Genomic DNA, 27,880 nt, shown 5'->3' with positions numbered 1-27,880 from the left:
TGTTTGCAGAGCAAAGCTTGAACGTGTGACCCCGAAGGCTTAAAAACTAAAAGGCAGATGAAAAGAACCCAAAATGTTTCAGGTTTCATTATTTTAATCTTATGATTTTTAAACTAATCACATGTTTTTTGGGGGGCCTGACTCATAATTTAGGAATGCTTGGGGTTGCCGTACTGAAAAAAGATACAGCAATCTGTGACTTTCAGGTCCATACATGCCCCAAAAGAGCTTTCCTCTGCCCATCTCTAAAGCAGAGAAATCAAGACCCAGGTTCTTTCAGCCAGGCCCAAAAGAAAAGTTGATGACTTGCAGCTTTGTACAGCCAGCACAACTTCCTGGAGCCTGGCGGTCACTTCCTCATCTTCTGGTCTGCATTCCAGGTGCCCTCAACCACATACTGCAGTTCCTCCCTGTGCAAGCTCTCTCCAGGAACTCCTAGCCTGCCCTCCTGTTTTTCTCCACATACTCATGATTCCCTAGGTGGTGGAGTCTTCTTTCCTAACTCACAGGTTAGGCAATTTCTCCAGAGAGGGCAGGTCCCACTCCTGGTTTCTCCAGCAAGCTGTTAGCACCGTCCCTGGCTTCCTCACTGATGCATCCTACCACACTGTGTGCAACGCACTGGGCTGTACTGGGGCTAGAATTACCCACCTAATGAATCACGAGTATATGCAGAGGAGGTGTGTGGGCTAGGGACTGGGAGTTCTTTGAAAGACCTTCCATGACAACAACTTCTAGGCTGAGCTTGGTCACTTCTTGATAAAAGCCTGGAAGAGGTTTGCTTTTGTGAGTAAGCACAAGCTGCCTCTTCATTTTTCTTGATGTGTTTTTTCAACTGTGGTTTGCGCATTGGCCTGCTAAAGCCAGGGTTGTGAGTTCAATCCTTGAGGGGGCCATTTAGGGATCTGGGCCAAAAATTGGGGACTGGTCCTGCTTTGAGCAGGGGGTTGGACTAGATGACCTCCTAAGGTCCCTTCCAACCCTGATATTCTATGATTAACTGTACTCCATCTGAATATGTTGTAGGCAGGAATGGCAGGGGTTGATGGGGATTCAATGTAGGCCCCAAGATGGATTTTTGTGATTGTCACATCCAAAAAGATTCATCATCACCCTCCAACAGCTGGACCCTGCCCTGGAGCATCTTTTGGCTTCAGGGATCCAGCGTGCAGACACTTCTGTTCACTGTGCAGCTTTTCCACTTCGTGCCAGCGGAAGTTACTACCCTTCACATGAGTATATGACTGGATCCTGTAAAAGTCTCTCTGGTTGTTTCTGAAAGGACAGTTGGTAGTATTAGATCATACTTTCAAACACACACAAGCTGAAAAGTCTGAGATAAAATAAGGAAATTAATCTGAAGTGGTTTAGGATGAATAACCACGGGCTTTCCATAATAACCATAATTTAGAGATTGTACAAATAGAATGAAAACAACAGTGAAGCAAACAAATGACCTCTGACAAATAAAACCACATGCATTTCCTATAGCTTTTCTTAAACCCCACTAAACAGAAGGCTTTTTGTTAAAATGTGTTCTGATAATGTACCCTGTAGACTAAAAGAATGTGCAACTCTGGAAAAGACTGAATTATGGGATCTATTTGTAGGAGGAGGAGTTGCATGCAATAGCTTAATGAACTGGAAGTATATTAGTTGTAAAAGGAAGAGCTAATGGAATGTGTTGTTTATTAAGACTTTATTTTACTCAAGTACTGGTGTTTAGGCTGTGCTCATTATGTGTGTCATTATTTTATTAATACACATACTGCAAAGCTCATAACAGAATCTTAGCTCCACAAAACTACATCACAGCTTCTAATTTAATGCACATTTTATTAGTCACTTTTGCAGTCTTCATGCTAAACCTATACAGTTTAGACTTTCTGGACAGATCCTCAGCGGGCGTAAATTGATATAGCTCATTTGCTTTCATTAGAGCCATGCCAGCTGAGCATCTGGCCCTTTTACCCTTTTTACACACAGTAATCATCCTAGTGGGAAGTGAAATAAATGCACACAGACATCCCGACTCAGCTTCATTCTAATGTCCATTTATTGCACTATAGATATGTTTTAAATGCAAAGAGAAACACACATAAAAATAAAAGGAATACTTGTGGCACCTTAGAGACTAACCAATTTATTTGAGCATGAGCTTTCGTGAGCTACAGCTCACTTCATTGGATGCATGCAGTGGAAAATACACAAGATGTTTTTATACACACAGACCATGAAAAAATGGGTGTTTATCACTACAAAAGGTTTTCTCTCCCCCCACCCCACTCTCCTGCTGGTAATAGCTTATCTAAAGTGATCGCTCTCCTTACAATGTGTATGATAATCAAGGTGGGCCATTTCCAGCACAAAGCCAGGTTTTCTCCCCCCCCCCACCCCCAAACCCACTCTCCTGTTGGTAATAGCTTAGCTATTAAAACCTGGATTTGTGGAGAAAACCTGGATTTGTGCTGGAAATGGCCCACCTTGATTATCATACACATTGTAAGGAGAGCGATCACTTTAGATAAGCTATTACCAGCAGGAGAGTGGGGTGCGGGGAGAGAAAACCTTTTGTAGTGATAAACACCCATTTTTTCATGGTCTGTGTGTATTAAAACATCTTCTGTATTTTCCACAGTATGCATCCGATGAAGTGAGCTGTAGCTCACGAAAGTTTATGCTCAAATAAATTGGTTAGTCTCTAAGGTGCCACAAGTACTCCTTTTCTTTTTGTGAATGCAGACTAACACGGCTGTTACTCTGACACATAAAAATGTTTCCCTAGAAATGAAATCTTCCTGCACAGAATCCAGTCTACAGCTTCATAAAAACTAGGGATGGATCCTCAGCTGGTTTAAATAAGAGTAGCTCCACGGACTGACGTAAAGCTGTGCTGATGTACACCTGCTAAGGATCTCACCCTATTTATTTATTTGCATTGACTGAGTGGCTATCCTCATAGTAGCTCCATCAAACTAGTATATATCTGAATACCCAGAGTAAAAATAATAAAGTTGGCTTAAATGTATTGGAGTGCTACTCCCAATCTTAGAAAGAATGATTTCTCATAAAACACCTTGCTGTCAGGCCAGGTTGGAATTTAGCCTTAAATAAATACTTAACTGTTATGTTCAGATAACAAATATTGACAAACAAATGACAGGAAATTCAGACCTCAAGCTGATCCACATGAAACCAGACAAAATGGTCTTAGTTAGAACTGTACAAATTCCCTCTACCATGTATTTCTTCATGTAAATTACATTTTGAGCTTCAGGCAGTTGGTTTGTTTGCTTTAATTTTGTTTCACAGAGGAAAATGAAAAACGTGTGGTCTGTCTTGTGTGTCTGTTTTGCATTTGGACAGTTTGTCGTGAAGCGGGCTGTCTACTCAGCAGACTAGACCAGTGGCTCTCAACCTTTCCAAACTAATGCTTGGACTTTCAGGAGTCTGATTTGTGTTGCATATCCCAAGTTTCACTGCATTTAAAAACTACTTGCTTACAAAATCAGACCTAAAAATACAAAAGTGTCACAGCACACTAATACTGAAAAATTAGTTACTTTCTCATTTTTACCTTATAATTATAAAATAAATCAATTGGAATGTAAATATAGTACTTGCATGTCAGTGGATAGTATATAGAGCAGTATAAAGTCATTATCAATATGAAATTTTAGTTTGTACTGACTTCACTAGTGCATTTTATGTAGTTTGTTCTTTTTGGATGCTACAATACTAATTAAAGGGACAGGAAATTTTATACCAAGGGTCCCTCATCATTTTGATTTGTGCATTACATGGGAAAATGACGCGCCACCACTTTCCCCTGAGCACAAAACAGTTACTTGCACAGATTTGATTATTTGTCAGTCGGCGGCCAAAGCAGCAGAAATCTTTGCGCTGGTCTCTATTGACTTTGGATCAGGATCCTAGTGCACAAACTGAAATTAGGTGAGAAATCACAAACAAATGTTGAAAGCAACATGAAAAGTCAAATGCACAAGCTAAATCTTCTCCTTAGAAGTGTAAATGTATCTGATTGGTATTTATATGGCAGATAGACCCTGCAGACATTGACATTTGCAGCATTACACTTGTCCAGGGATGAACATGATGAATTTTTTCAACACAAGGCACAAACACAATTTTTTTTTTTTGCTCATCCTACATAATCATTACCCAATATATTTTATGCATGGAAAAGTAACTCCCATTCCGGCCTTTTTCTAGAATTTGAATGCTCCATGTCACTTGTATATCATAATAGCACCAATTCTTATTTACATAGGCTCATTTGTTTCCAAATCCAAAGATTCTGGACAAATCTATCCCTTAGGTACTTATAGGGTCTCCATTACTGAGATCTTCACAATCTGTAGTGTATCGCATCTTTAATGTCATCTAAAATATCAGTGTACAACATCCCACAGCACCTGTTTACAGTTTTAGAGATGGAAAATTGAGGCACGGGGGGGACTAAGTGGCTTGCCCAAGATCACACAGGAAGTGCATGGTAGAACACAGGATTTGAACCCAGGTCTTCCACATAGTAGGCTACTGTCATCCTCTGGATTAGCCTCCCTATAGATTATAAACTCTGTAATCCCTCTCAAATCAATTGTAAACTATGCAGCATAGTTTCTGAAGAAGTCTCCAAATTTGCACACCTAAGAGTGCTTGTTTTTTTTGTTTTTTTTTTTGGTAACGTGGTAAACCACTCTAGGTGCACAAAATGCACTAGCTCATTTGTACATACAAATACGGTTTCTGATATTGCTTGCCTAAAGCTATGGCTACACTACCACTTATGTCAATAGGTCACTCGGGGGCTTGAAAAAACACCCCTCTGAGTGACATAAATTACACTGACAAACACGTTGGTGTGGACAGTGCTACGTCGCTGGGAAAGCTTCTCCCACAGACATAGCTACCGTCACTCTTTTGGGGGGTGGTTTAATTATGTTAAAGGGAGAGCTCTCTCCCATTCGCATAGAGCAGCTACGCGAGAGATCTTAAGGCGGCACAGCTGCATTGGTACAGCCATGCCGCTATAAGCTCTCTAGTGTAGATATAGCCTTACTCATGCAAGTAGTCCCCTTGACTTCAAGGAGCGAGCAGGTTTTGGCCCAGTTTTCACATCCAGAGTTCAGTCGATTTGTATGCAAAAACATGGCTCTCAAAAGTAAGTGTGCAAAAATGTAGGTGTCAACTTTTAGATCTAGAGACTTGATTGAAAATCTTTTGAACATTTAGACATATGCATACAGGGGACACTTCACTCACCACTGGAACACAGCCATTTCTGAAGTAAAATGAAGTAAGCTTTTTAAAGCGGTCATAGCAACATCATAAAATATTCTAGGACAGAAGGTGAAGGGGGAATTTTCAGGAGGCAGAATGTAATTACCTAATTGGAATTTTGCCAGGATACCAGAACTAACCCACCATTATTGTGAAAAAGAAATCTGGAGTCTTTTATGTCTGATCTGAAATACAGCATTTGTAGTAACACAATTCACCCTAACACCCTGCTGGGATATCATTAAGCACTGGGTCAAAAGGAAGTGTATCACCTTCTGGATTGCTGGCACCACTTCCTAGGACATGTTAAGTGTCCTAAGAGGTCTCTCATCTATTACGTCCTAGAGAATATAAAATGATTGATTTTGTCTACAAGTATGTGTTAGGGAGAAGCAGGTCCCTGACCCTAACAATGTACAGGCTTAAGTAGAAAACATAGAGTGTTTATATTAAGAGAAGAACACAAGCTTGGGTCAGGGGTGAAAGTAAGTTAGAGAACTTACCGGTATGCCGGAGTCCCGAGCAGGGGACATGGCCTCAACCGGAAGAGGCGTGGCCTTAAATCTTGATTTAAAGGGCCAGGGCTCCTGCTGCGGTAGTGGTGGCTGGGAGCCTGGGGCCCTTTAAATCACCCCCGAGCTACCAGCTGCAGAGGCGGCTGGGAGCCCCGGGGCTCAGGGGCGATTTAAAGGGCCCAGGGCTCCAGCTGCCGCTACCACAGCAGAGTCCCGGGCCCTTTAAGTCACTGAGCCCCGCCGCCACTACCCCAGGGCTTGGGCAGCAGGGCTCAGGCGGGGATTTAAAGGGCCCTGGGGCAGTGGTGGCGGTTGGAGCTCCGGGGCCCTTTAAATCTCCACCGCAGCCCCTCCGCCCCTGTCCCAGGGCTTTAAATTGCCCTCTCGGAAAGCCAGTCCTGGTACGGCACACCGGTTCTTACCGGTACGCTGTACCGGGGCATACCGGCTTACTTTCACCTCTGGTCAGGGTTCACTAATGCATATTAGTGGATCCTGACTTAACTACAACCTTTTCCCTAGTAAAGGCTCAGGTTCACCTCTTTTATTTTGATTTACTGGTCAAGATTGACCCTTGACCTCAACCAGATAAACTGAATTAATAGGGGATAACCTGCATTTATATTAGGACTAAGAACTACAGGCAAAAGACAGGCAGAGGAAGGGAGAAGGGGTCTGGGATGTAATGTGAGATCTATTTATTTTGAGGGGGGGATATTTTCTCTTCTTGGCTATTTGCACGCGTGTGTGTGTGAGAGAGAGAGAAAGAGCGGATATTGTATAGCTGCAGGTCTATAATATCCTGTTCGTGAAAGGGAAGTGACTCCCCCCACCCCAAACTTCAAGGCAGCAGTCAGAAAAAAAGTACTTTTACCCAAAGAAAAATCTGATTTGTGTGTGTCTGCCATTTCTGCTCCATGTACAAAATCACTTGAATTTCACAACTAGCATCTCAATCCAAAGTTACATTTTTAGATAAGTGCACTTGATGTAACCCACCTCAACATGTGCAAATCCCGCGTGTGCCACTGAGTAGCCAAATGCACCATTAGAAACTGTGCAGAGTGGAACTGTTCAATGCAGAATGCTGGGTTCCAAATGCTGAGCTGGGAGGAACATGAGCATAAGTGGAGTAGGTTGAGGCAATTCCCATGCCCTAGAACTATGGAAACATCTAGTTAGTATGCACCACGCAACAATGTAGGCTGATCCCTTTGCTAATGAATACTATGTGCAGAGTTCAGTGTGTGGTTTAGTTGAAATCTGTGCAGCCAGTCCACCTGTAAGAAAATATTGATATGTTTGTGCATAGTCAAATATCGACGAGCTGTTCTCTAGTAGCCAGAGAGATATTAAAGAACTATTTGCTTACTGATACAAAGTGATGTAGTTTACTACTGATTAAAAACATCCTGAGGATTGCAATTTTTGTCACCAGTTTATCAAATTTAGAAGGCTCCTTTTGTGCCTTTGGCCGCAGAATTGCGCAAGGATATTTTTGTACAGCACCTTGCACTATGGCACCCTGGTTCTTGATGGGTGTTCCAAGGCATTGCCACAATACAAGTGATAGCTAATAAGGTAGAGACCCTAAGGAGAATTACCCCACCCCTCTTGCTTCCTTGCGCAGGGGTCCAGATTGGTTCCAGCACTTGCTATACTTGAGTACTGCTTCAAGCTTCGTGACACTAGCAGCATTAGCTTCCCGAAAAGATTACACCTTCCCTCCACACTGCTCCATTTACAAGGGTTGCATTAGCTGCCTGTATACCATGTGTCTCCTAACAGTCTCCATGAGGAATTCTGGCTCTGCCATCCGGAATCCCTCCAGTGTGTCCTACTGCAGCAAGGTCTGTATTTGGCCCCCGTAATGGGGGTCATAGGTTAAAGCCCTGAACATGTAACATAATGGAGACTCTTGTGATGCCTGAACACAAATTCAAATGAAGCTTTTCATCCTCCTCTCACGTGGACAAAAGAAGGCTATGCATCCCTCTTTTCCAAATGAGATTCCACTGTCCTTCCATATATGATTGCACCAGTGACCTGACTTGCAATATATCCTGATTTGTCTTTGAGTGATGGTAGAAATACAATTGCAATACAATCACTGATTATTGCAATGGGAAAAATATTGCAGTGCAGGCGTTTTACTGACTGGTGCAAGATATAGTTCCACGGCTTTGTTGATGTTAACATCCCTGAAAAAATGGAAATCCTTGCACTTAGCCATAATAGGGCAGATTCTCATTGCTGCAAACAACCTGAGTAGGACTGATGTTTACTGGGGAGGGATCCTCCCACAAGGCTATTTGCCTCCCATCCTGCCTACATGGCAGAAATGTATTTGGTTCTGCTGGATGCAGAGTTCTCCACACACAGGGTAGCAGCGGGCCATGATTTGCCTCCAAATATTAAGCGACTGTATGTTTCTGTGCTGACTTGTTAATTCCATAGGGCTCTCATCAGTAAAGATGTCAGCATTTCTAACTAGCTATTCAAAAATGACCCAGCACACACAACCTTTAAAAAAGAGCGTTTTGGCACTGGCTGTCTATTTCTGAAGAGGTCAAAGAATGTGGAGGGAAGAATTTTGATACGCATCGGCACCAATACAGAGAGTGGAGTTTATATGGAGAAGTCTTGGGACTCCTTTCCCTCTACTCCCCCTGCTTGCTACCATCCCTAATTTCAAACAACATATTTCCCTTGTGTTACCATGATGTTTCCTTTACATTTCTGTGCATCAAGACTTCTCATCTTCTCCAATCCTATCCCACCACACAAACATACACCAGCACTCGTCCTTTGCGTTCATCATTCCCTTAGTCAGTTATTGTTAACTGCACAGTGACTCCCCTGGTGTTAACAGAAGAGCCGTGTGAACTATTTTTTTATTTTTGACATTAATTCAGATGAGAGCTGGAGTGGTTATGGTCAACCCAGTAAACCTATGGGAGGCACAGAACCCTAGACAGGCTCCCCTTGCCATTTGGCTTTCCAGGAGCCCTGACCTTAACAAACACACTTGATGATCCTACATGATATCTTGGCTGCCTACTTGGGCTCATCTGTTGGGATGGCATTCTGCCTGTTCACAAGATAATATGCTGGTTTCAGGAGTTTGTGGATGCCAAGCAAGGATGGGTTTACACTAGCAGTGTGCACAGAACTATGAGTGTAGCGTTTCTATTGTATTGGTTACCCAGATAGAGTGCGGTAGATTTCTCTTTAAAAAGGCTCTTCCTTTATGAGGTTATCCCTGATATACAACTTCCGTCTTTCAACATCATCAGAATCTATTATACGTTTCATGGCAGATTTTCTCTTTGACTTGATTGGGACCTTTGGGAGTTACCATAACGACAATGGTAAACAAGAACACACATCTCACTAAATACAAAATAAACTACTCGGGCTGGGATTTACAAAGGCACCTAATGGAAACGGGTGTCCAACTCCTGTTAAAATTCCCCTATGACAATAGTAAAGGATCTACAGAAAGCTGCTTTCATTTGACACTGAACAGGAACTGTATTAGAATGGAGAAAACAGTATGCGTCTTGAAGTTACTCTATCTTTGCCTCTGCCTAGAGCTTTCCCCAGCTTCCTCTGGCCTGGGTTCTCGCTACAGATTTATAGAAACAGTACATATGCGCCCTGGTCCCTTCCCCCCCCCCATGTGCGCGTGCGCCCACACACACACAGGGATGTGGGAGGAAATTGGGAGGTGCTGCAGTGGGGTGGGGAGAACTAGGAATTTAATTCCTATCTATCCCCCTCCAAAAAACAATCAATTCAGCTTTAAGCTCAAGGAAAAAGATGATTTTTCCAATCTGCAAGCTATTCTCTTCTCTATGTGTGCTGCACATAAGCAAGGGTAGGCAGCGAAAACAGATAACAGCCTCCTCAACCCTATGCTGATGGAAGAAATTTGGGAAGGTGTGTAACAGGGAATCATAAGGCAGACTCCTGAAAAGGCAGTCCTCAGCCGTGATCTAAATCTATTATCACAAACTGCATGTTCCCATCAAGTGATCCGGCTGTGCCGGCAGGGTTAGACAGGTTCTGAGAGCTCTCTCTGGTGTGTGGAAGTGATTTTTCTCTTGACAGGGAGTCAGGTCACTTGACTACTTTCCATACATGGATACAAGGACTCATGTTTTCATGTAGCCAACGACAAACATCCAAGCTCAGTGGAAAGGAAGCAGATTATTTATATTCCTGAATCAAGAGTAGAGTTCCTCAGCGGGTGAGCAATGGGAGCCTGAAAAACCTGGTTGGCTAGAACTTCAACCTCCCCCGAGTAGTTGTTGAATAGCAGTGCCTTAGGCTATTATTTTCCAAACAAGAGGTAAGCATCTGAAAATCAAATTCTCCTTTAACACCGGAGAAGCGAATAACATTAGCACATAGTAAAACATAACTAAAGGTTAATAGTCAAGCTCATATGCATGCCTATGAAGATCTGGTGTATAAATCATCATGCAATGAGACTACAGTATGTACATTATAGATAAATCAAAATCTGTACATTACTTGTTAAAACCATTTTGTTCAAAAAACCCATTAAAATGTGAAAAATATCCTGTATTTTGGTTGCCCTGTGTGGAAATAAAGTAGAGATTACAATAACTATAAAGGTTCTTTTAAAAAGAGAGAAAACAGCTCAGTTAATTCTTCTTTGTGGGATCCAATTAACCCTTAAAACTTAGGCTCCAGCCTTTCCAATGCATTTTAATGCAGCATAGAATGTCTTTTGCTACAAACTATGGGTCTCATTTAATGGAGTTTTGATTAAGGAGCAAGACCTGGGGGGTCAGACTGTGATATTGAGTAGTACCTTATTCCACTAGGTGGCCCTATCGGCACTAATCAATGCATCAGGTACTATTCAACATGAGCAAAGGTATCCCAAGGAATCAGTGATTTACTCATTTTTAGTAAGAGAACCTCGTTTCTTTTAACTAAACTGAAGTTTTCCTTTGCTATCCTGAGTGAATTATTTTGAATCTTATGTCTGTCCCCCCGGCTGTATGAAAACCTAAAGCAATGTCTTAGAAGTACAGCAACTGGGAATTCCAACAATCTATTCTTGATGAAAGTTAAAGCAACTACAGTAACTAAAGCTTCGTAGTCTCATTCACTTTTCTCTTTACTCTTATTAGCATTAAAGAGAGGTAAGCACACGCCAAGGGGAGACCCTGATTTCACACTGATTGTATCTTGATGTAATTCCTTTGCCTTCAGTGAAGCTGCTTTGGAAACTGAGAGCAGAACCAGACCCTATGCCTTTAGGCCTATATCCCGCAATGGTGCCATGCACAGAGCTTCCATCGACATCAGTAGGAGGGCATGAATGTTAATGGCAGTTCATTACAGTCAGGGCAAATTACCTGAAATGCCTCTGCTTTCTTGTCTTCCAAGCGCCTACCACTTACTATGCTTTGTCTGTGAGAGAGTTCCCTGCCGAAGGTTATCTCCAAGCTGATACCGTGTGCCCTCACAGTGCCAGATTTAATAAATCATCTTGTCTTCCACACTGAGCAGGCTCCTAGAGATCTTTTTTGTGGAGCCAGCCCAGCTTCTGTGCAGATTTTTGCAATGTAGAGGACAAAGCCATTTTTGGTTTTTGTTATCTAGAACTTTCTTACTGGCACTGCAGGAAATGTGTTCTTCGGTGCTGGTGACCTGCTAAAGGTTAACTCTGTCAAGGGTCAGCTCTCTGAATTGGTATAGTTTTGAACAAACAACAACAAACAAAAGGTGTTCCCAGAAAGAGTGACATCCACCCAGTGCACAGAGAGCCCACAAAGCCTCTGCGGTGGGCTTTGTGGTGCATGGGGAGAGTGCCGCACAGGCTGGCTGCTCAGATGATTCTCTGGACCCCCTGGGCACCACTGAGAGGGGATCCAGGTGGGCCCTAAAAAGTCTTGGGCACAGGGAAGATCTGAAGGCAGAGACAAGGAATCTGTGATTAGATGGATCCAGTGGTCCTACTGTGACACCCCAGGTGGAAGGTACTTTGCACCAGACACTCTTTCAGGCTATGAGGTAGCCTATAGGCTGAGGGGCTGCATTGCAGCATGGTGCCCTGCCTATAGGTTGCCTGCTGTCCTTGCCTGCTGTCACTCAGGGTGAGAGTCACCCCGTGCAGAAAGCCAGCATAAGGCCCATGCACCAATTAAGCCATCAAAGCCCTCTCTGCATGAGCTATTAGGGCTTACGGTAAGTGGGAATTAAATGACTGTGAATTTCACCAATGCTCCAATTTGCAAAAGCCAGAATATGGTGGGCTACCTGCATGCTGGGTGAACAATTACCACCCTAACTGCATGACCATTTTGTGGCTTGCCTTCTATTTATTTTGTGTAGTACTGACGTTCATGACAATCCCCCGAGCAGACTGATTAAAACCCAAACACAGACATGAAACCGTGGGAAAGTTGTTTAGCTGTCATCCTAAGGAAATGCTCTTCTCCAAGTACATAGCAATATCAAACAGCTTATTATTGATTAAACTTTGAAAATAAAATTGCAACACTGTTTGCAGCAATGCCAGCCATTCTAATACTCACATAAGCATCCTGTGTTTTCATGCATTCATTAAATGGTATTACCGAGCCTGTGCCCTGGGCTGCCTACAGGTGGAAAAAGAAAACTCTTCAGATAACCAGTTAACATTCATAACAAGCTTTTAAAGCAGTGCACGGTGCCATCTCCAAAGATAGGTGTCTTGTCCGCATTTCCATTATAAATCTCATTGCAAGAGGGGTGGTTGATATACCATCTCAGCTGTCTCAAACTGCATCAGGTAAAACCCTGGCATGCAAGTTGTCAATCTAGTTGTACTTTTTTTGTTTAAAATAAAAACAAACCAACATTTTCTCTATTTAAGATCCAGCCAAAGGGGGAAAAAAAGTCAAATTTTCAGCATATCATTGTAAACTATTTGAGGCAGACACCATCTCTGTGTTCTGTTTGTATAATGCCCAGCATGATGGGTGCCTGGTCCATGACTGAAGCTCCTAGGTGCTCCTGCAACACAAGAATAAATAACACTAATATCAAAAATCAACAAGAAAATGAGCAAAATTAACACCAAACATATTTTGTTAATTACAATCAGATTGTTCCTGGAGTTAACTTCGAGCCAAATTTTGCCACCTCTACTCCTGTTGAGGAGTAGCCCATTCAAACTATTCACAGAATAAGGTATTATTCAACGAGCGTATGGGTGGCAAAATTAGGCCCCATGGCATGTTGATGATGTAAATGTATTTTTAAAAGATAGATAGTTACATTGGTAAAACAGCTAATTAAGATGAGCACACAGCAAGCTTTCATAATGTAGGTGAGGCTGAAGAAGCATATAAAGTGCTGTGATTCTTGCATTTGAGATCTCTCGGTATCTTCCCCCTAGAGGCATAAAGGTCCCAGGTCATCCTGGTGAAACTCTATTGATGTCACCAGTGATAAATTTGATCCCGATTGGCTTCTACTTGAATAGCTAGAAAGACCAGATGTCAATCAGCACAGTAGCTTGGAAGCAAAGACATTCGGGGGAAAATTTATAACATTCCGTTTTTTGTCAAATTTTCCGGACTCCCCTTTTAATCATTGCTGGTTACCAAAGATGAATGTGTTCTATTTTCCTTCTCTCATCCTGGCTTCTCTCGCTGCTTCATCATGAAGTCATAATCTTGGGTTTATGACATCAAAGTCTCCTTCAGTGATCCATCTGCAGGGGGGGAAATGTTGAAAGGTAGAAAGGGAAGGTGAAATATGAGGAGATGGGGAGTCATTTAAACACACATGCCCTTGATAGATGGTATGAAATGCCAAGAGTATCATGGGATACATATATATTATAGATCGGGGCAGAGACCAGGGATGAAATCCTGGCCCTACTGAAGTCTATAGGAGTTTAGCCATTGACTTCAATAGTGCCAGGCTTTCACCCCTATCTTTATATGTGTTTGTCCAGTGCCTAGCACAATGGGACCTCTGAGTGCTCCTTTCATACAAATATATATATTTGGGTTTTTTTCACCATTTTCCATTGACTTCTTCACACACTATCAATGCAACTGCCATTCTGATAAGCTTTAAATGCCTCATCCATTTTCCTTTTGCCACTCTGAATTATACATCCTCAGATGTCAAACTCAATATCTGCAGCAGCCTGTCCTCTACAAAGAGAAATACTGTAGGGTATTCTTTAGCTAGGTGAATGTTGTTCAAAGGCAGCAGGGTTTGTACGAAAGGAGGCTGCAGCTTAAACTCAAACTGTCTCCAGTGGCCAGGGGAGAGGGGAAAATCTTTGTGTTCTTAGATATGGCTTTTCTGTCCAGTGAAAACCAGAACAGAGATGAGCACTGATTTTTTTTCTTCCTTAGCTGTTACTGTGCCCCCTTTTCAGAGAGATATTGCTTGCCTTTTCAGCATAGCTTCCTCATTACTACTGATTCTAGGTGGCCTCTTGGTCAGCACTGTGTTTTATGATTACTGCCACCGAAAAGCTCCACAGAAACCAGCAACACCAAGACCTCAATCTTGCACAAATAATTTACACAGATGAGTAGTCCCACTGTCTTCATGCATGTGTTTGAAGAAACAGGGCCTTAGAAATAGCCTTAGAAATAATGATGAGAGTCTGATTTGAAACCACAACATTCACAAATTGCAGAGCTAAAATGTAATGCTCCCTATTTAACCCATCCCATTGTGACTTGATATTGCAGGGGATTGCGAACACAGTAGTAGTTTTAGAAAGGGGCAAATATTTTAAAATAAATAAAACCCCAGCCCTGCAAATATTTGCTCAAGTTAACCATACTGAATTTGCTTTGGCCATTTGCACCCCTTTTTCTGTTTGCTTTCTACAAATATCGTTGTGAGTGAGTTTAATTGAAGAAATGTGCATGTGTTGGAAATATCAGCGTGGATCGTTTCTACAGGCCAAAGTCAGACTTATGCTAGGCTAACTGACTTTGGCCTAGTCTTTGTTTGACATGAGTGTTGCTCCATGTGGACTTGCTTAAATGATGCTTCTAGCTATGTAGGATAAATGTGGTGTTTTCTACTGTGTTGGAGGACACAGATAAGGAAGTTAATCATACCCTCTTAATACACAAAATATAATGCCAAAAAGTCCCTATAATTAGGAAAAGCAGGACAATCCCAATATGGCGTATGGTGACATGATGAAATGAAAATAACGTGGACAGCAAAAGGTATGTAAACTGAAGTCTGCACAGGCGTATTATACAAATTATGATGGTCAGATAATGTTGAAAGGTATAAATATGCTAGAGTGGAAGGGCATAGTCAGAAACTTGTAGGAGAAATCCATCATAACCAGTCTAAGCCCCAAGAGAAGCCACTGATCAATATTTTTTCTATAGATCTGTCATTCATTGCTTTTTATAGCAATTGCAAACACAAGACCATACTTTTGGTTCAAATAAGGGTTTGAATTAATGAATCTGAGTGTGTGGTAATCCTCACCCAACACCTAGACATATTGAATTGTAAATGAATAGTCATTTCTATTTGCAGAAAGCACATTCTGAATTTGCATGTCCAAGTACTCATGCTGGAAACCTTAATCTGGGTAATTTTTGTACTAACTGTGGTGCAAAAGCAGTAACACGTGACCTTCGTGTGTACTGAGAACTAAATGACAGCGCTCACATTTGGCATATTGAATACAAATGCTCACAGTGAAGTGCTGAAATATAATCCACAGGCCATGATTATTCATAGAAATTATCTGGTGAGTAATTTCAATTAAATAAATTCAAGAAAACAAGACAAAGAAGCTAACTTAGCGGAATACATTATTTACTATGAATTAGTCACTCCAAGTGAAAGTCACCTTTGTGCGGAAAGCCAGCACAAAGACTAATGTCCAGTGAAGTCCCGCTTAAGCTGTGTTTTGAGGACTTAATTGGGAACTTTGGTGGGGTATAATTGTTGGGCTGGCTCTCTGTACAGGGTGAATTTCACCCTTTGCTCTTGTTGTTTCACATGCCATTCTATATATGCCATTGGGACATTAGGATTTGAATCCTGATTGTGGTTCTTTCAGCATTACTGCCATACAAATAATAAGGGAACATATTTAGCTATGGTGTTTACTGTATAATAAAGCAAGACATATCTCACAGTCAGATTTGGACCAATGAATATTAACAGTACCTGCATAACCTACTGCATATTTGACCTTTAATGTTAAGGTGAAGCATGCAAAGATGAGTGCTGAGGTACCAAAGTATATACCATGCAAGAAGATCATTGTGTTCAGTGGGACTCTTTGCATGATTAAAGATACTCACATCGTAAGTGTTTGCAGAACTGGACACTCACATTTAAAAATATGTTTACAATATATTCAACATAGATTATACATAAAAGGAATCCTATTGTTAATTTATTTTAAGTAGTTGCATTAGCTGTTTAATAGTTACCCTCTCACAATGAAAGAAACAATAAATCCATTGATGTGTATCATGGGAATATCTGTCATTAGAAAAACCAGTCCTGCTGTCCCTATCAGGGTAAAACTCCCATTTAAGGGATTCAGCAAAGCATCTAAGCAGATACTTAGCCTGTTTAACTCAATGAGACTTCAAGTTAAGCTTTTGTTTAAAGAAATAATCCCAGACCCATTGAAGTCTGTTGGATTCTTTCCATTGACTTCAATAGTCTTTGGATCAGGCCTAAGTGCTTTGCTGAATATGGATGGACATATGAACTTGCATACATTTAAGCACGTGTTGTGCTGAATTGGGCCTCACATCAACGGGTGGGGACGGAGGAGGAGGTTTTTTCAAGTAAAGATTGAAGGGAGTGGGCTCAAGCTAAGGAAATATGTGTTGGTAATAACATGGTACTGAATGTATCGATGTACCCAGTGCATTAGCAGACTGGAGAGTTGTTGTTTTTCCCCCCAAGTGCTTGTATATCCAGTTTCATACTGAAGCAGATTTTGTTGTTATAACTCAGAAAATATATGATTTTTATTCTTAAAAAAATCAGTATTCTACAAAAATGATGCAAAACAATGGTGATGATGGGAGTGACCTCTTCAGCTCTAGAGAGGAGAGAGTGGCCCTTAAAACAATGTAAATTCCTGGTTAGGATTTCAGTTCCTGCAGGAGCCTGGAGCTGGGAATAGGAGTTGATAGCAGGTTTGTTTTAAGTTGTATCATTGAGTTATTTTGTTTACATAGTAAATGGTCATGAAATATTAATAAACCCAATCCCAATACAGCACAGAGATCTTAGGGTATTGGGGAGGGCAGGGGAACTGAATTAAATAAATGCATCACAGGGCTTAAGAAATTCTAGTCAATAGCCTTGCCAGTTAAACATTTCAGCCTACTGGGCAAACTCCAACCCAGCAGCCCACATTGCAGGTAGCCACTGGGCTGTGTGGTAAGTTGTCCACCACCTCAGCTGGGGTGTCTGGTGGCTCTTTGGTGGAGGCAGCATCTCTGCCTCTCGCAGGTGCACACACTCCCCGGTTTGCTGCTGAGCATCAGTTGTGAGGAAGAAAAGAAATCAAGGCACCCAGGTTGTGGGCAGAGTCTGCCTGTTCTCTCCCCTCTGTGCCCTTCACATTGACTGTCGCATTCCCATCCCTTTTCCTCCATTCCCCAAAGGAAGCCGGTGCAGCAGGATCCTCCTCTTTCTCCCTCGTCTTTACAACATGCTTTTTATTGCTGCTGGCTGAGATAAAGCCTTATACTACAAGACACAATTATTTTGCCTGTTTACTGCTAAATACAGTAACTGTTTATTTTCTTAATAATCACTGTTAGTAAAGAATAAAAATATCTCACAATGTAGCAATGACTACACACACACACACACACACTCACAGAGTGACAATGTCTCAAGCCGTCCAACCACCCGGACATATCTAAGAAAACACACACAGTCAGATGACTCTGGGAGTGCACACAGAGAGGTAATGAAGTCTATGAGCTTATCTCAGGACCCTAAGCACTAGCACCATTTGGGGACAGAAGTAGTGTGAAAAATTGCCACTTTCCCTCATTGAGACTTAGTGGATTGGTTTGTGTCCGTGAGATGATTACAGTCCTCAGATTATGTAGCTCAAGGAGAGATGGGCTGGAATACCAAGAGCTACTGAAATAGATGTTAAAACTTCAGCAACAAGGAGAATGCAAGGATGCAAATGCTTTGCAGACATCATTTCACTGCTCAAATCTTAACCCCTTGTTTAACTAACAGGACGGTGAAGCATTTCATGTACCCATTCCTGACAAATGCATTCAGACCACCTAGCCATTCCAGCACACATTCACCTTGGGGCAATGGTTTCCAACTGATGAGTAAAGGTAGCTATTGCTCACCTAACAGAAATTCAGCTGAGTTTCTACCTTTCTAGAAAAAAGATAAGGAGTACTTGTGGCACCTTAGAGACTAACAAATTTATGTGAGCATAAACTTTCTAGAGATTTCCCATTCTCGTCTTGCATCTCACACCACAGGACCTTAGAGAAGGTCTCTCCCTTTTTTCATTCCTCTTTTACTGGATGATGAGATTTTTGCCAGAAATTTTTACCACCTGTATATGGAAAGGTGTTTGACCCTCACCAACTTTTCTTCCTTCAGAAAATCTGATATTATGACTGAAGAAAGTCTCCCCCAGTCCATGTTTCTATGGAGTTAGAAAACCTGCCCCATGATATCCACACATATGAAAGGGAAGACAGTATGGTTAGCGGAGTTCTGTAAGGGTATTGATCTGTGCAGCACTTTGTATCCCTATGTTGTATTCAATTCTTTTTAATAGCCAAGGGATACCATGCAGGCTCTAAGACCATGCAGGAGCCTCCATCTGCTGTAGCATATTTAACCTGCATAAGGTGCTCTCACACTATTTGAAGCTGTCTAGGCTTGGATCAAGCGAGTCCTTCAGTTCATTCCTATCCTTCTACACTTGAAAAATATCTACATGGAGAACAGAGATTCGATAAGAGAGGGGACGTCAATGTAGCAGACAAAGATATAAAAAGATCCTGTAGCTGGAAACTGAAGCTAGAACAATTTAAACTTGAAATAAGGTGCAAATTTTTAACAGTGAAGGTAATTCACAATTGGAATAACTTACCAAGGTAGATTCTCCATCACACAAAATTGTTAAATCAAGACTGAATTTTTTTTTTCTAAAAGATGTGCTCTACTTCCAACAGGAATTAATACAGGTAAGTCCTATTGTTTGTGTTAGGCAGGAGATCAGACTAGATGATCACAAATGACCTGATCTATGAGTCTTTTCCTCCAAGTGTGTGTGGGGGGAGGTGTGGGGGATAACAAAAATTGTCTGGAAAGCCAGCATTTCTGGGCAGAAACCAGCATCTCCCTAAACCACTACAGCCTCTCTGCCTGTTGACTCCTTTGACAACCGAGAATGTAAGTATAAAATTGAAGTTTGTTGAAGGCCACCATCAGATTGAGGCTCCCACACAATCCTAATGCCTGGAATTGATCTGGATTTAATTAAATGAAGTCAAGGGGAGGGGGGGGGAAACAGGCAGAAAAGCAAATGCTTTTACCATTTACTTGTTAAGTAAAGGGATTATAAAACATTTATGGTGTACTGAGAAAATCATAACTTTGCTCCTAAATATCCCCTTTACTCCTCCTACTACCGTGATCATTGTACATATGTAGTTGTAGTGTAATGGCATCAGCATCTTCTCTGTGCTTATTACTCCTGCCATCCCCTGACATGCTGTTCCTTCCATCCCACATACAGCTGGCAATTGCTGCTGAGATGCGCAGTGTGTGAATACTCTTTCCACAGACATCATTAGCAACTGACATAAATGCACCTTGGTTCTAAGACACACGTATGCAAGCCCAGCATATACAGTCCCACAAACCAAGTCCAGGACAGGATACTTTAACACCAGTACACACTACATGTCAAAATAGTTCATGCACAAAACCGCACATGCATACATAAAGCCATCAGAAAGAAATGCAGTGGACTTACTGTTGCCTTCTGCTTTTGCAGTCTGTTAGAGAGAGTTGTGCATTTCTCAAGAGAGTGTTAAGGATGTTAGAGTGTTGTGTATAGGAAGGAGGCGGGGGGGGGATGCCTGTGTGTGCGGGCACTGGCACTCCAAAGTATTCCCCCCAGGGAAAAAGTGGGTCCTGCATATCTTTAGTCCCAAAGTCTCCAAATTGTATCCTCAAAATAGAGAACAATTTAAACATGCCTACAGGAAAAAAAATAATCATCCAGACCAGGAGCACTACAAAAACCTGGACCCAGCATATAGATGCTTCTGAATCCAGCCAAATTTTGCCCTCAAATTCTAATGTCGAATGAGAAAACAAGCAAAAAACGGCTGCAAAAAATTCTGGACGTTGATGCATCCCACTGCAAAATTCTGGATCCAGTACATGGATCTTGGCAAATTTTGGCCCCACGCTGTACTGTATGTGTGTGGGGGGAAACATGTAACAGCTCCTAGGGCACCCAAAAATTCAGACCCTATTGCGGGCTGGAGCAGCAGCATTGCAAAAATGTGACTCCAACACCCTGATCCTTTTTTTCAGGCTCCCCCTCCCCATTTCCTAAAATACCTAAATAGAGAATAAGTGCAGCTGCTCAGATTGCAACGCCAAGCCAGTGCATCCCTGCTCAGCACCATCTCAGAGACATCTATCCAGTGCTGGAAGCCTCATGGCTCTTATCCTGTTTTTGACCCCCCTCCCCCCAAGTCCCCAGCAGAATAGGCAACACATGTTGCTGTTCCTAAAATCCGAGCTCCCACACAACCTGGTTAAACAGCCGCACAACCTCGTACAGCAGACACCTAGGTGTTGCCAGGTCCAGCAAATTTTTGGCCAGAAAATCTCTACGTTTAACTTCATAAATAGAGATCCCCCGCTATAAAACTCTGGTAATACTGCATCTTGGCACAGGAGCACTGGAAAACAATCGTCATGAATGATCTTGTCCTTCCCCCCGGTAGACCCCCCCCCCCAAAGTTTTACCTTCTCAATAGACAGCAAGTTCAGCCCTCCTTTTACATCAGATAAAACTGTATCCAATGCATTGTGCTTAAGTGAAGCCCCAGCAACCCGGCTCTGACATCTCGTTCTTTTCTAGCGGCAGCCAAATCTCATGCCGTAACCCTGGCAGTTTGGCAGCCCAGATAGTCTAGCCGGTGTGAATGATCACATTATATGTTGTTTGAGCCTGGTCAGCTCTTGGCTGAGCCACTCCAAGCAGCGTAAGGGATTTCGAAACACCTCTTCCATTCACTGTCAACCCCCGCGGAGGGGGAGGCGGGCGTGTTCAGACCCCCTTAGGTGGCTTTGCAGCTCTCCCAGCCTTGGTACGGAGGTAGGCGCTAGGGATGTTGGGGGGCGAGGGTCGGGGCCAAAATTTGGCTGGATCCGGATGCCGGCTCCGGGTTTTTTGCGGAACCCTCTGCTCCGGCCGCCAGATTTTGGTGTGCAGCCGAAGCTGCTGGACGGCTCTTGGCTTTGGACCGTGCGACTGCGGTGGGGGGGGTGGAAAGGGGTGGGGGGGGGAGACTCGGGGGCCAAACCCTGGCAGGATCCAGGTGAAGCCGGCTTTTGCCTCCCCCTCCCCCGGCTGCTGGGGAGGGCCACGCTGCCGGTGTAGCGGCGAGCTCAGCGCTCCCGAGGCAGCGGAGCGGGCTTGGGGGGGAACCCCGCAAGAAGAGGCTGCGGGGCGGGAGTGGGGCGGGGAGGGAAGGAGCGGGGGGGGGGGAAGAGACGTGCCTCCCCCCGGCAGCCCCATCCCCGGGCGTGACGTCAGCCCCGGCTCCGTCCAAGGGCAGCCTGCAAAAGCCTCGGGATTCAAACCGCTCGGCGCAGCGGCGGGGCGCGGGCTGCAGCCGGGACGGGAGCGGCGTCTCTCCCCCTGCCCAGCCCGCGGGGCGAAACTTCCATGCGGAGCGGCCGCCTCTTGCTGCCGCCGGCACCGGAGCGCGGCGCGGGGCGGCCGGTCTCCCCGGCGGCCGGCGGGATGCGGAGCGCGTGGGTCGGTGCGCGGGCGGGGAGCCGGGTGCGGTCCTGAGGCGTGAGTACCGCGGCCCAGGGCGGGGGGGGCGGGAGAGCGCGGGCTCGGGGGGTCCGGGGCGCTCCGCTGGCGCCGCCCGGGCCGGGGGAGCGCTCGGAGTCGGGGCGCAAGGAGCCGCCCGGGAGCGGGGCCGCTCGGGGCTGAGCAGAGGCAGGCGGCTCTGCAGCGGGAGGGGCTCTGCTGGGTGTGTGTGTGTGGGGGGGGGTCCCCTGCAGCTGTTTGGAGGCGGGGGGGGGTCTGAGCCAGTTTTGGGGTAACTCGGGGGGGCAGGGGGTTAGCAGGACTGCTCTGGGCTGGGGCAGGGCGAGCTGCCCCCAGGGCCAGTGGGAGGAGGGTATGTGTGTGTGTGGGGGGGCTTTTGCCCTGATCTGCCTTGTTGCTCCCCCCTTTCCTGGCTTACTTAACTGGGGTTCTCCTTCCCCCTCCCCACCTGCTTGCAGGTTTGTCTGCAGGTACCGGAGCTGGGACCCGTGCGGCGCCTAAAGATGCTGAAGGGGGTCTGGTTGCTCAGTGTGTTGACAGTGGCTGGGATCTCGCCCACGACGGAGAGCCGCAAGCCCGCCAAAGACATTTGCAGCCGGAGCCGCTGCCCCTGCGAGGAGAAGGAGAACGTGCTGAACATCAACTGCGAGAACAAAGGCTTCACCACCGTCAGCCTGCTGCAGCCGCCCCCCTCCAAGATCTACCAGCTGTTCCTCAGTGGCAACGCCCTCACCCGCCTGCACCCCAATGAGTTCGTCAACTATTCCAACGCCGTGACCCTGCACCTGGGCAACAACGACATGCAGGAGATCCGCACCGGGGCCTTCAGTGGCCTGCGGACCCTCAAGAGGCTGCACCTCAACAACAACAGGCTGGAGGTGCTCCGGGAGGACACCTTCCTGGGCCTGGAGAGCCTGGAATACCTGCAGGCCGATTACAACTATATCAGCGCCATAGAGGCCGGAGCCTTCAGCCAGCTCAACAAGCTGAAAGTCCTCATCCTCAATGACAACCTCCTGCTGTCCCTGCCCAGCAACGTCTTCCGCTTCGTCCTGCTCACCCACCTGGACCTGAGGGGGAACAGGCTGAAGATGTTGCCCTTCGCCGGCGTCCTGGAGCACATTGGTGGGATCATGGAGATCCAGCTGGAGGAGAACCCTTGGAATTGCACCTGCGACCTGCTCCCCCTCAAAGCCTGGCTGGACACCATCACCGTCTTTGTCGGGGAGATCGTCTGTGAGACGCCCTTCCGGCTGCATGGGAAGGACGTGACCCAGCTCACCCGGCAAGACCTCTGCCCTCGGAAAAGTTCCAGTGACTCTCACCAGAGGGAAAAGCACCCTTCCCACTCAGACACGCACATCCAGAGGCTCTCACCCACGGCCAACCCTGCCATCAGCCCCACCAGAGCCCCAAAAGCCAGCCGGCCACCCAAAACGAGGAACCGTCCAACGCCTCGGGTCACGGTGTCAAAAGACAGGCAAATTTTCGGACCTATCATGGTTTACCAGACCAAGTCCCCTGTGCCCATCACCTGCCCAAGTGGCTGTGTCTGCACTTCACAAAGCTCTGACAATGGTCTAAATGTTAACTGCCAAGAGAAAAAGATCAGTAACATCTCAGATCTCCACCCCAAACCCACCAGTCCAAAGAAACTTTACCTTACAAGTAACTATCTACAGGTTGTTTATAAAACTGATCTCCTTGAATACAGCTCTCTGGATTTGTTACATTTAGGAAACAACAGGATTTCAGTGATACAGGAAGGTGCCTTTACAAACCTCACCAGTTTACGCAGACTTTATCTCAATGGCAATTACCTTGAAATCTTGTACCCTTCTATGTTCAATGGACTGCAGAGCTTGCAGTATCTCTACTTAGAGTATAATGTCATTAAGGAAATCCTGCCACGCACTTTTGATGCTCTGAGCAACCTTCATCTATTATTTCTGAACAACAACTTGCTGAGGTCTTTGCCTGATAATGTGTTTGGTGGTACTTCCCTCACGAGGCTCAATCTGAGGAACAACCACTTCTCACACTTGCCTGTGAGAGGCATCCTTGACCAGCTCTCGGCTTTAATTCAGATAGACCTCCAAGAAAATCCTTGGGATTGCACGTGTGACATAATGGGGCTCAGGAACTGGATAGAGCATGTCACTGAGCAGAACAATCAACAGTCAAGTCCCCCTGTAGTTATCAATGAGGTCATATGCGAGTCTCCAGCTAAGCACTCAGGAGAACATCTGAAATTCCTGAGCAAAGAGGCCATCTGTCCAGAGAACCCTAACTTGTCAGATTCTACTCTCTTCTCTATGAGTCATAACACAGACACACCACAGTCCCTTAGCATCTCGCCCAGCTCCTATCCAGAAATACACACAGAAGTTCCACTCTCTGTCTTAATTTTAGGCTTGCTGGTTGTGTTTATCTTGTCTGTCTGTTTTGGGGCAGGCTTGTTTGTCTTTGTTCTGAAACGCCGAAAGGGAGTGCCAAGCGTGCCCAACAGTGCAAACAACTTAGACATAAGTTCATTTCAGCTGCAGTATGGGTCTTACAACATGGAGAGCCACGATAAAACTGAAGGGCATGTTTATAACTACATCCCCCCTCCTGTCGGGCAGATGTGCCAAAACCCAATCTACATGCAAAAGGAAGGGGATCCAGTTGCATACTACAGGAATCTCCATGAGTTTAGCTATAGCAATCTTGACCACAAAAAGGAAGACTCCGCCAGCCTTGCATTTACAATCAGTGCCGCTGAATTGCTGGAAAAGCAGTCCTCGCCAAGGGAGCCAGAGCTGCTGTATCAAAACATTGCAGAGAAGGTCAAGGAACTCCCCAGTGGAGGGGTTGTTCATTATAACTTTTGCACCTTACCCAAAAGGCAGTTTGCTCCTTCCTATGAATCCAGACGCCAAAACCAGGACAGGATAAATAAGACTGTTTTGTATGGAACACCCAGGAAATATTTTGCAGAACAATCTAAACCCGAGCATCCTTTGCTGCAAGGAAAGCTACAAACGGAACCAGACTACCTCGAAGTTCTGGAAAAACAAACTGCAATTAGTCAGCTGTGAGGGTGGATTGGGGGGGGGAGGAGGAGGCATTTTAAAAGGGTCTTAAAGTCAGACTTGATTGGTATTGAGCTCTGAATCAGTGTGACTTGTCACATTCTCAATATTTCCACTTTTTAAATTCTGAAAACAAGCAAACACAACCCTCTTATACTGTGCTGAGGGTGTAGTGTTGCTTTTGCAAAGGTCCCTTTAAGTTATTTCTACATCTTTCTTCTTTTTTCCCTCCCCTTAGGAACTGTCTCTGCAAATGAATGTTTCGACAATAGATTTTTGCATAATTCTCTTTTTTTTTTTTTTGAGTTGGGAGGAAGGGGGACTTTTTTTTCTCTTCAATTTAAAGTGGAAAGGTAATGTATTATGTAGAAGATCTCCAAAGATCTTTTTCCTGGACTATAACTTTTTTTGTAAATAATAATATACAATACTGCTGTTTCAATTACAAGTATAGCCACTGGGCATCACTTTCTTGTGTTAAAGTGCCTTTGCACTTTAAGTACATTATTACTTAATTGTTGCTCTTAGCTTTGATAAATTGAACCTATTTTAATGTGTTGTATTTTTGAAATTAAAAAAATGTAAAATAGATCTATATGTCAGCTGCATTAAATCAAACCATCTTGCTTGAGTTATAGGAAGCCAGACCTTCTTTAAGGGAATGTAGTTCTAGGACTTTATAGATTGAACTGTAAATTATTTGGATTTTTTCCCCCCCTTTGGGTTTGGTTTAAGTGATTCATTGAAATCAACTAAGAGGACTTAGCAATGGACTAGAGGTAATCAGCTGCCTCAGATGGGAGTAACAGTTCATTAATAAAAGACATTTAACATGACATCATAGTGAACTGAACAATTAATGTCCCTTCTCAATTCATTACACTGCAGCTCTAACACAGCCAATAATGTTCAGTGGTTTAAGATTTTTTCATACTAAATAAAACATTACTCTACTTGTAATATATATTTTCTGCATTAAATTAGATATTTTTATACATTTAACAACAGAGTTTATTTTTCTAACTTAATTGGAATTACCAGTTTGTTTTCTTGCCAGGTGTAGTACTTTTAAAATAAGCATGCACACCAGCAGGGGCCGCCACACAACCTCATTAAACACACAGCCGTACACGTAAATGAATAAACAAACTTGCGAAGAAACTTCAGAAATGAGATTAGAACCTGGGTCCCCTCAGTCTGCTAGAGATTGATAGATACATCATACTAACTTTCAGCAACGTGAACAATTTCATGTTTTCCCTGTCTAAATAGAAAGTAACAGTGCAGCAATCCTAACCCAGTTGATAAACAACTCCTACTAAATACAGTAGTTTAAATTTTTAGAGGGGTTTATTAATCAATTACCTTTTAATCTCAATATGGGTTTTAATAAGAACATCAGTAAACATAGTCAATATGTTTTCTGTTCTGCCTTAGACTTGGGCTTGTGTTACTTGAATCTTTACCTTCACATCTAAAATGTACATTTCTTTCCTTCCTGAAGAATATTGAAAACATTTTAATTAACAAGTGAGATACACAAACTTTATAGAGCCTTAGTAGCCTGTAAATAATTTTTAGATCCAAACATTGTGTGATTTCAACAAACAGCCCTTATTTACAACAAAAAGTTTTGTTTTGTCTATTGTAAATCCTTATGCAACTGGGATGGTGATCTGCATATAAAGTAGGCCAGGCTTTTCAATTCCTTATTAAAGCAATTGATGGGGTCTGAAAGAAGCACACTGTTTCCTTTTCATAAATAGGTTACTCCACATAATAATCCTTTATTATCATGCAGAGATTGAAGTGGACTCTGCTGACTGATTTTTAAAGCTTTACTCTAACTAATGATATATTATCTGCAACTTTGAGGAATTTTAAGCAATAGATTTTCGTTATAAATTACTACAATCTGTGTTATTTTAATCAGGACTTTTGCCAGCAGGAAGTAGCTTTATATTTAAGAAGTAAACAAGGTTTGCATGTATAGGGTCAAATATATGGGTCATGCTGCAAACTGTTTTCTAGTGAGTTATGTGACATATGAGTACATTAATATGCTAACATGTCAATTGCTTATCTTTAGAGGCCGTAACTTCTATTGCTGCTCATTAGATCAGGTTTAAAACTGAAGTGCTGCAATGAACCACTGAAGAATCAGTCTTCAAAATGGTCTCATTTCAAGAAGGAGGAGAAGTATTATCATATTAGTTGAAGTTGGAATATTTGCCTGGAATAGCATCCATCTTTGGGTGAGGTACTTATTTGAGAGCTTCCAATACTATTGTCTTATGTCTGGGACACGGGATACAACTAAATGTATTTATTGCTGAGAAAACTAGGAAAATCAGGTGTAGGGATTACTTAAAGTGACCGTTTTGTGACGGGGTTTGCTGCATTAACTCTTTCTAAATTCCCTTTTAGTACCGTTTGCAAAGACTGGCACTTTTCTGTATCTGGAGTACTTTAGTAAATCATCTTCCTCCCTTCTCCAAACAGAGCAGAACCAATGCTAAATTTCCTTGTCTTCTGCAAATTTGGGTTTTCAATTCTATAATGTTTAAGAACAACATGGTAGCACGCAGATTATGAATTCATTTAGTAGCTATTTATGGTTCAATTTTTATGTTTGTTTTGCTTCCCTGAGTTTTGCACATGGTTCGCCTCGATGGCAAAGAGAGATTTTTCAGGTATTGTTTTCCTTTACATTTTTTTTTAGATCTATTAATGTATTTTATTTAGTAAATGCATTTTGATTTGCCTTATCAGTGCAAACTTTTCAAAACAATTTTTATTTTAGGATCTTGTTTGTTATATATTATTAAACTTTAATTTTATTCACAGCTTGCATAGGTTTGAGAGATTTCTTTTTCTTTAACAGTTAAAATGCTGCTTCTGAT

General features: G+C 43.4%; 1 protein-coding gene and 1 long non-coding RNA gene across 7 annotated transcripts; one reads left to right on the top strand and one right to left on the bottom strand.

Moving 5' to 3' along the window:
- On the bottom strand, nt 1-21,317 carry LOC141993215 (uncharacterized). Of its 3 annotated transcripts, none has more exons than XR_012640800.1 (5): nt 20,865-21,317; nt 13,122-13,560; nt 12,398-12,857; nt 6,819-7,099; nt 1-1,275 (listed from the first exon to the last, which is right to left on the bottom strand). It is a non-coding gene; the product is annotated as an uncharacterized LOC141993215 (long non-coding RNA). The 3 variants fall into 3 exon arrangements; XR_012640801.1 differs by having other exon boundaries at nt 3-1,275; nt 6,819-6,981; nt 20,865-21,315; XR_012640802.1 differs by having other exon boundaries at nt 4-1,275; nt 13,451-13,560; nt 20,865-21,314.
- Nucleotides 19,043-27,671, top strand: SLITRK2 (SLIT and NTRK like family member 2). 4 transcript variants are annotated; one of them, XM_074962641.1, is made up of 2 exons: nt 19,043-19,060; nt 22,362-27,671. In XM_074962641.1, exon 2 carries the CDS (start codon nt 22,407-22,409, stop codon nt 24,981-24,983), a length of 2,577 nt encoding a protein of 858 aa, XP_074818742.1. In that variant the 5' UTR covers nt 19,043-19,060; nt 22,362-22,406; the 3' UTR covers nt 24,984-27,671. The 4 variants fall into 4 exon arrangements, with proteins under 4 accessions (XP_074818742.1, XP_074818743.1, XP_074818741.1 ...); XM_074962642.1 differs by lacking the exon at nt 19,043-19,060 and adding an exon at nt 21,035-21,216; XM_074962640.1 differs by lacking the exon at nt 19,043-19,060 and adding an exon at nt 21,098-21,208.
- Nucleotides 27,672-27,880: the final 209 nt, after the last annotated feature.

This window comes from Natator depressus, chromosome 9 (genome assembly GCF_965152275.1).
Source record: "Natator depressus isolate rNatDep1 chromosome 9, rNatDep2.hap1, whole genome shotgun sequence".
NCBI classification, from domain to species: Eukaryota; Metazoa; Chordata; order Testudines; family Cheloniidae; genus Natator; species Natator depressus.
This window is presented reverse-complemented; position numbering and strand designations above follow the sequence as displayed.

What these genes read in the sequence shown, in the direction of transcription:
- SLITRK2 (XM_074962641.1), top strand. Translation starts at nt 22,407, where the DNA reads ATGCTGAAGGGGGTCTGGTTGCTCAGTGTGTTGACAGTGGCTGGGATC.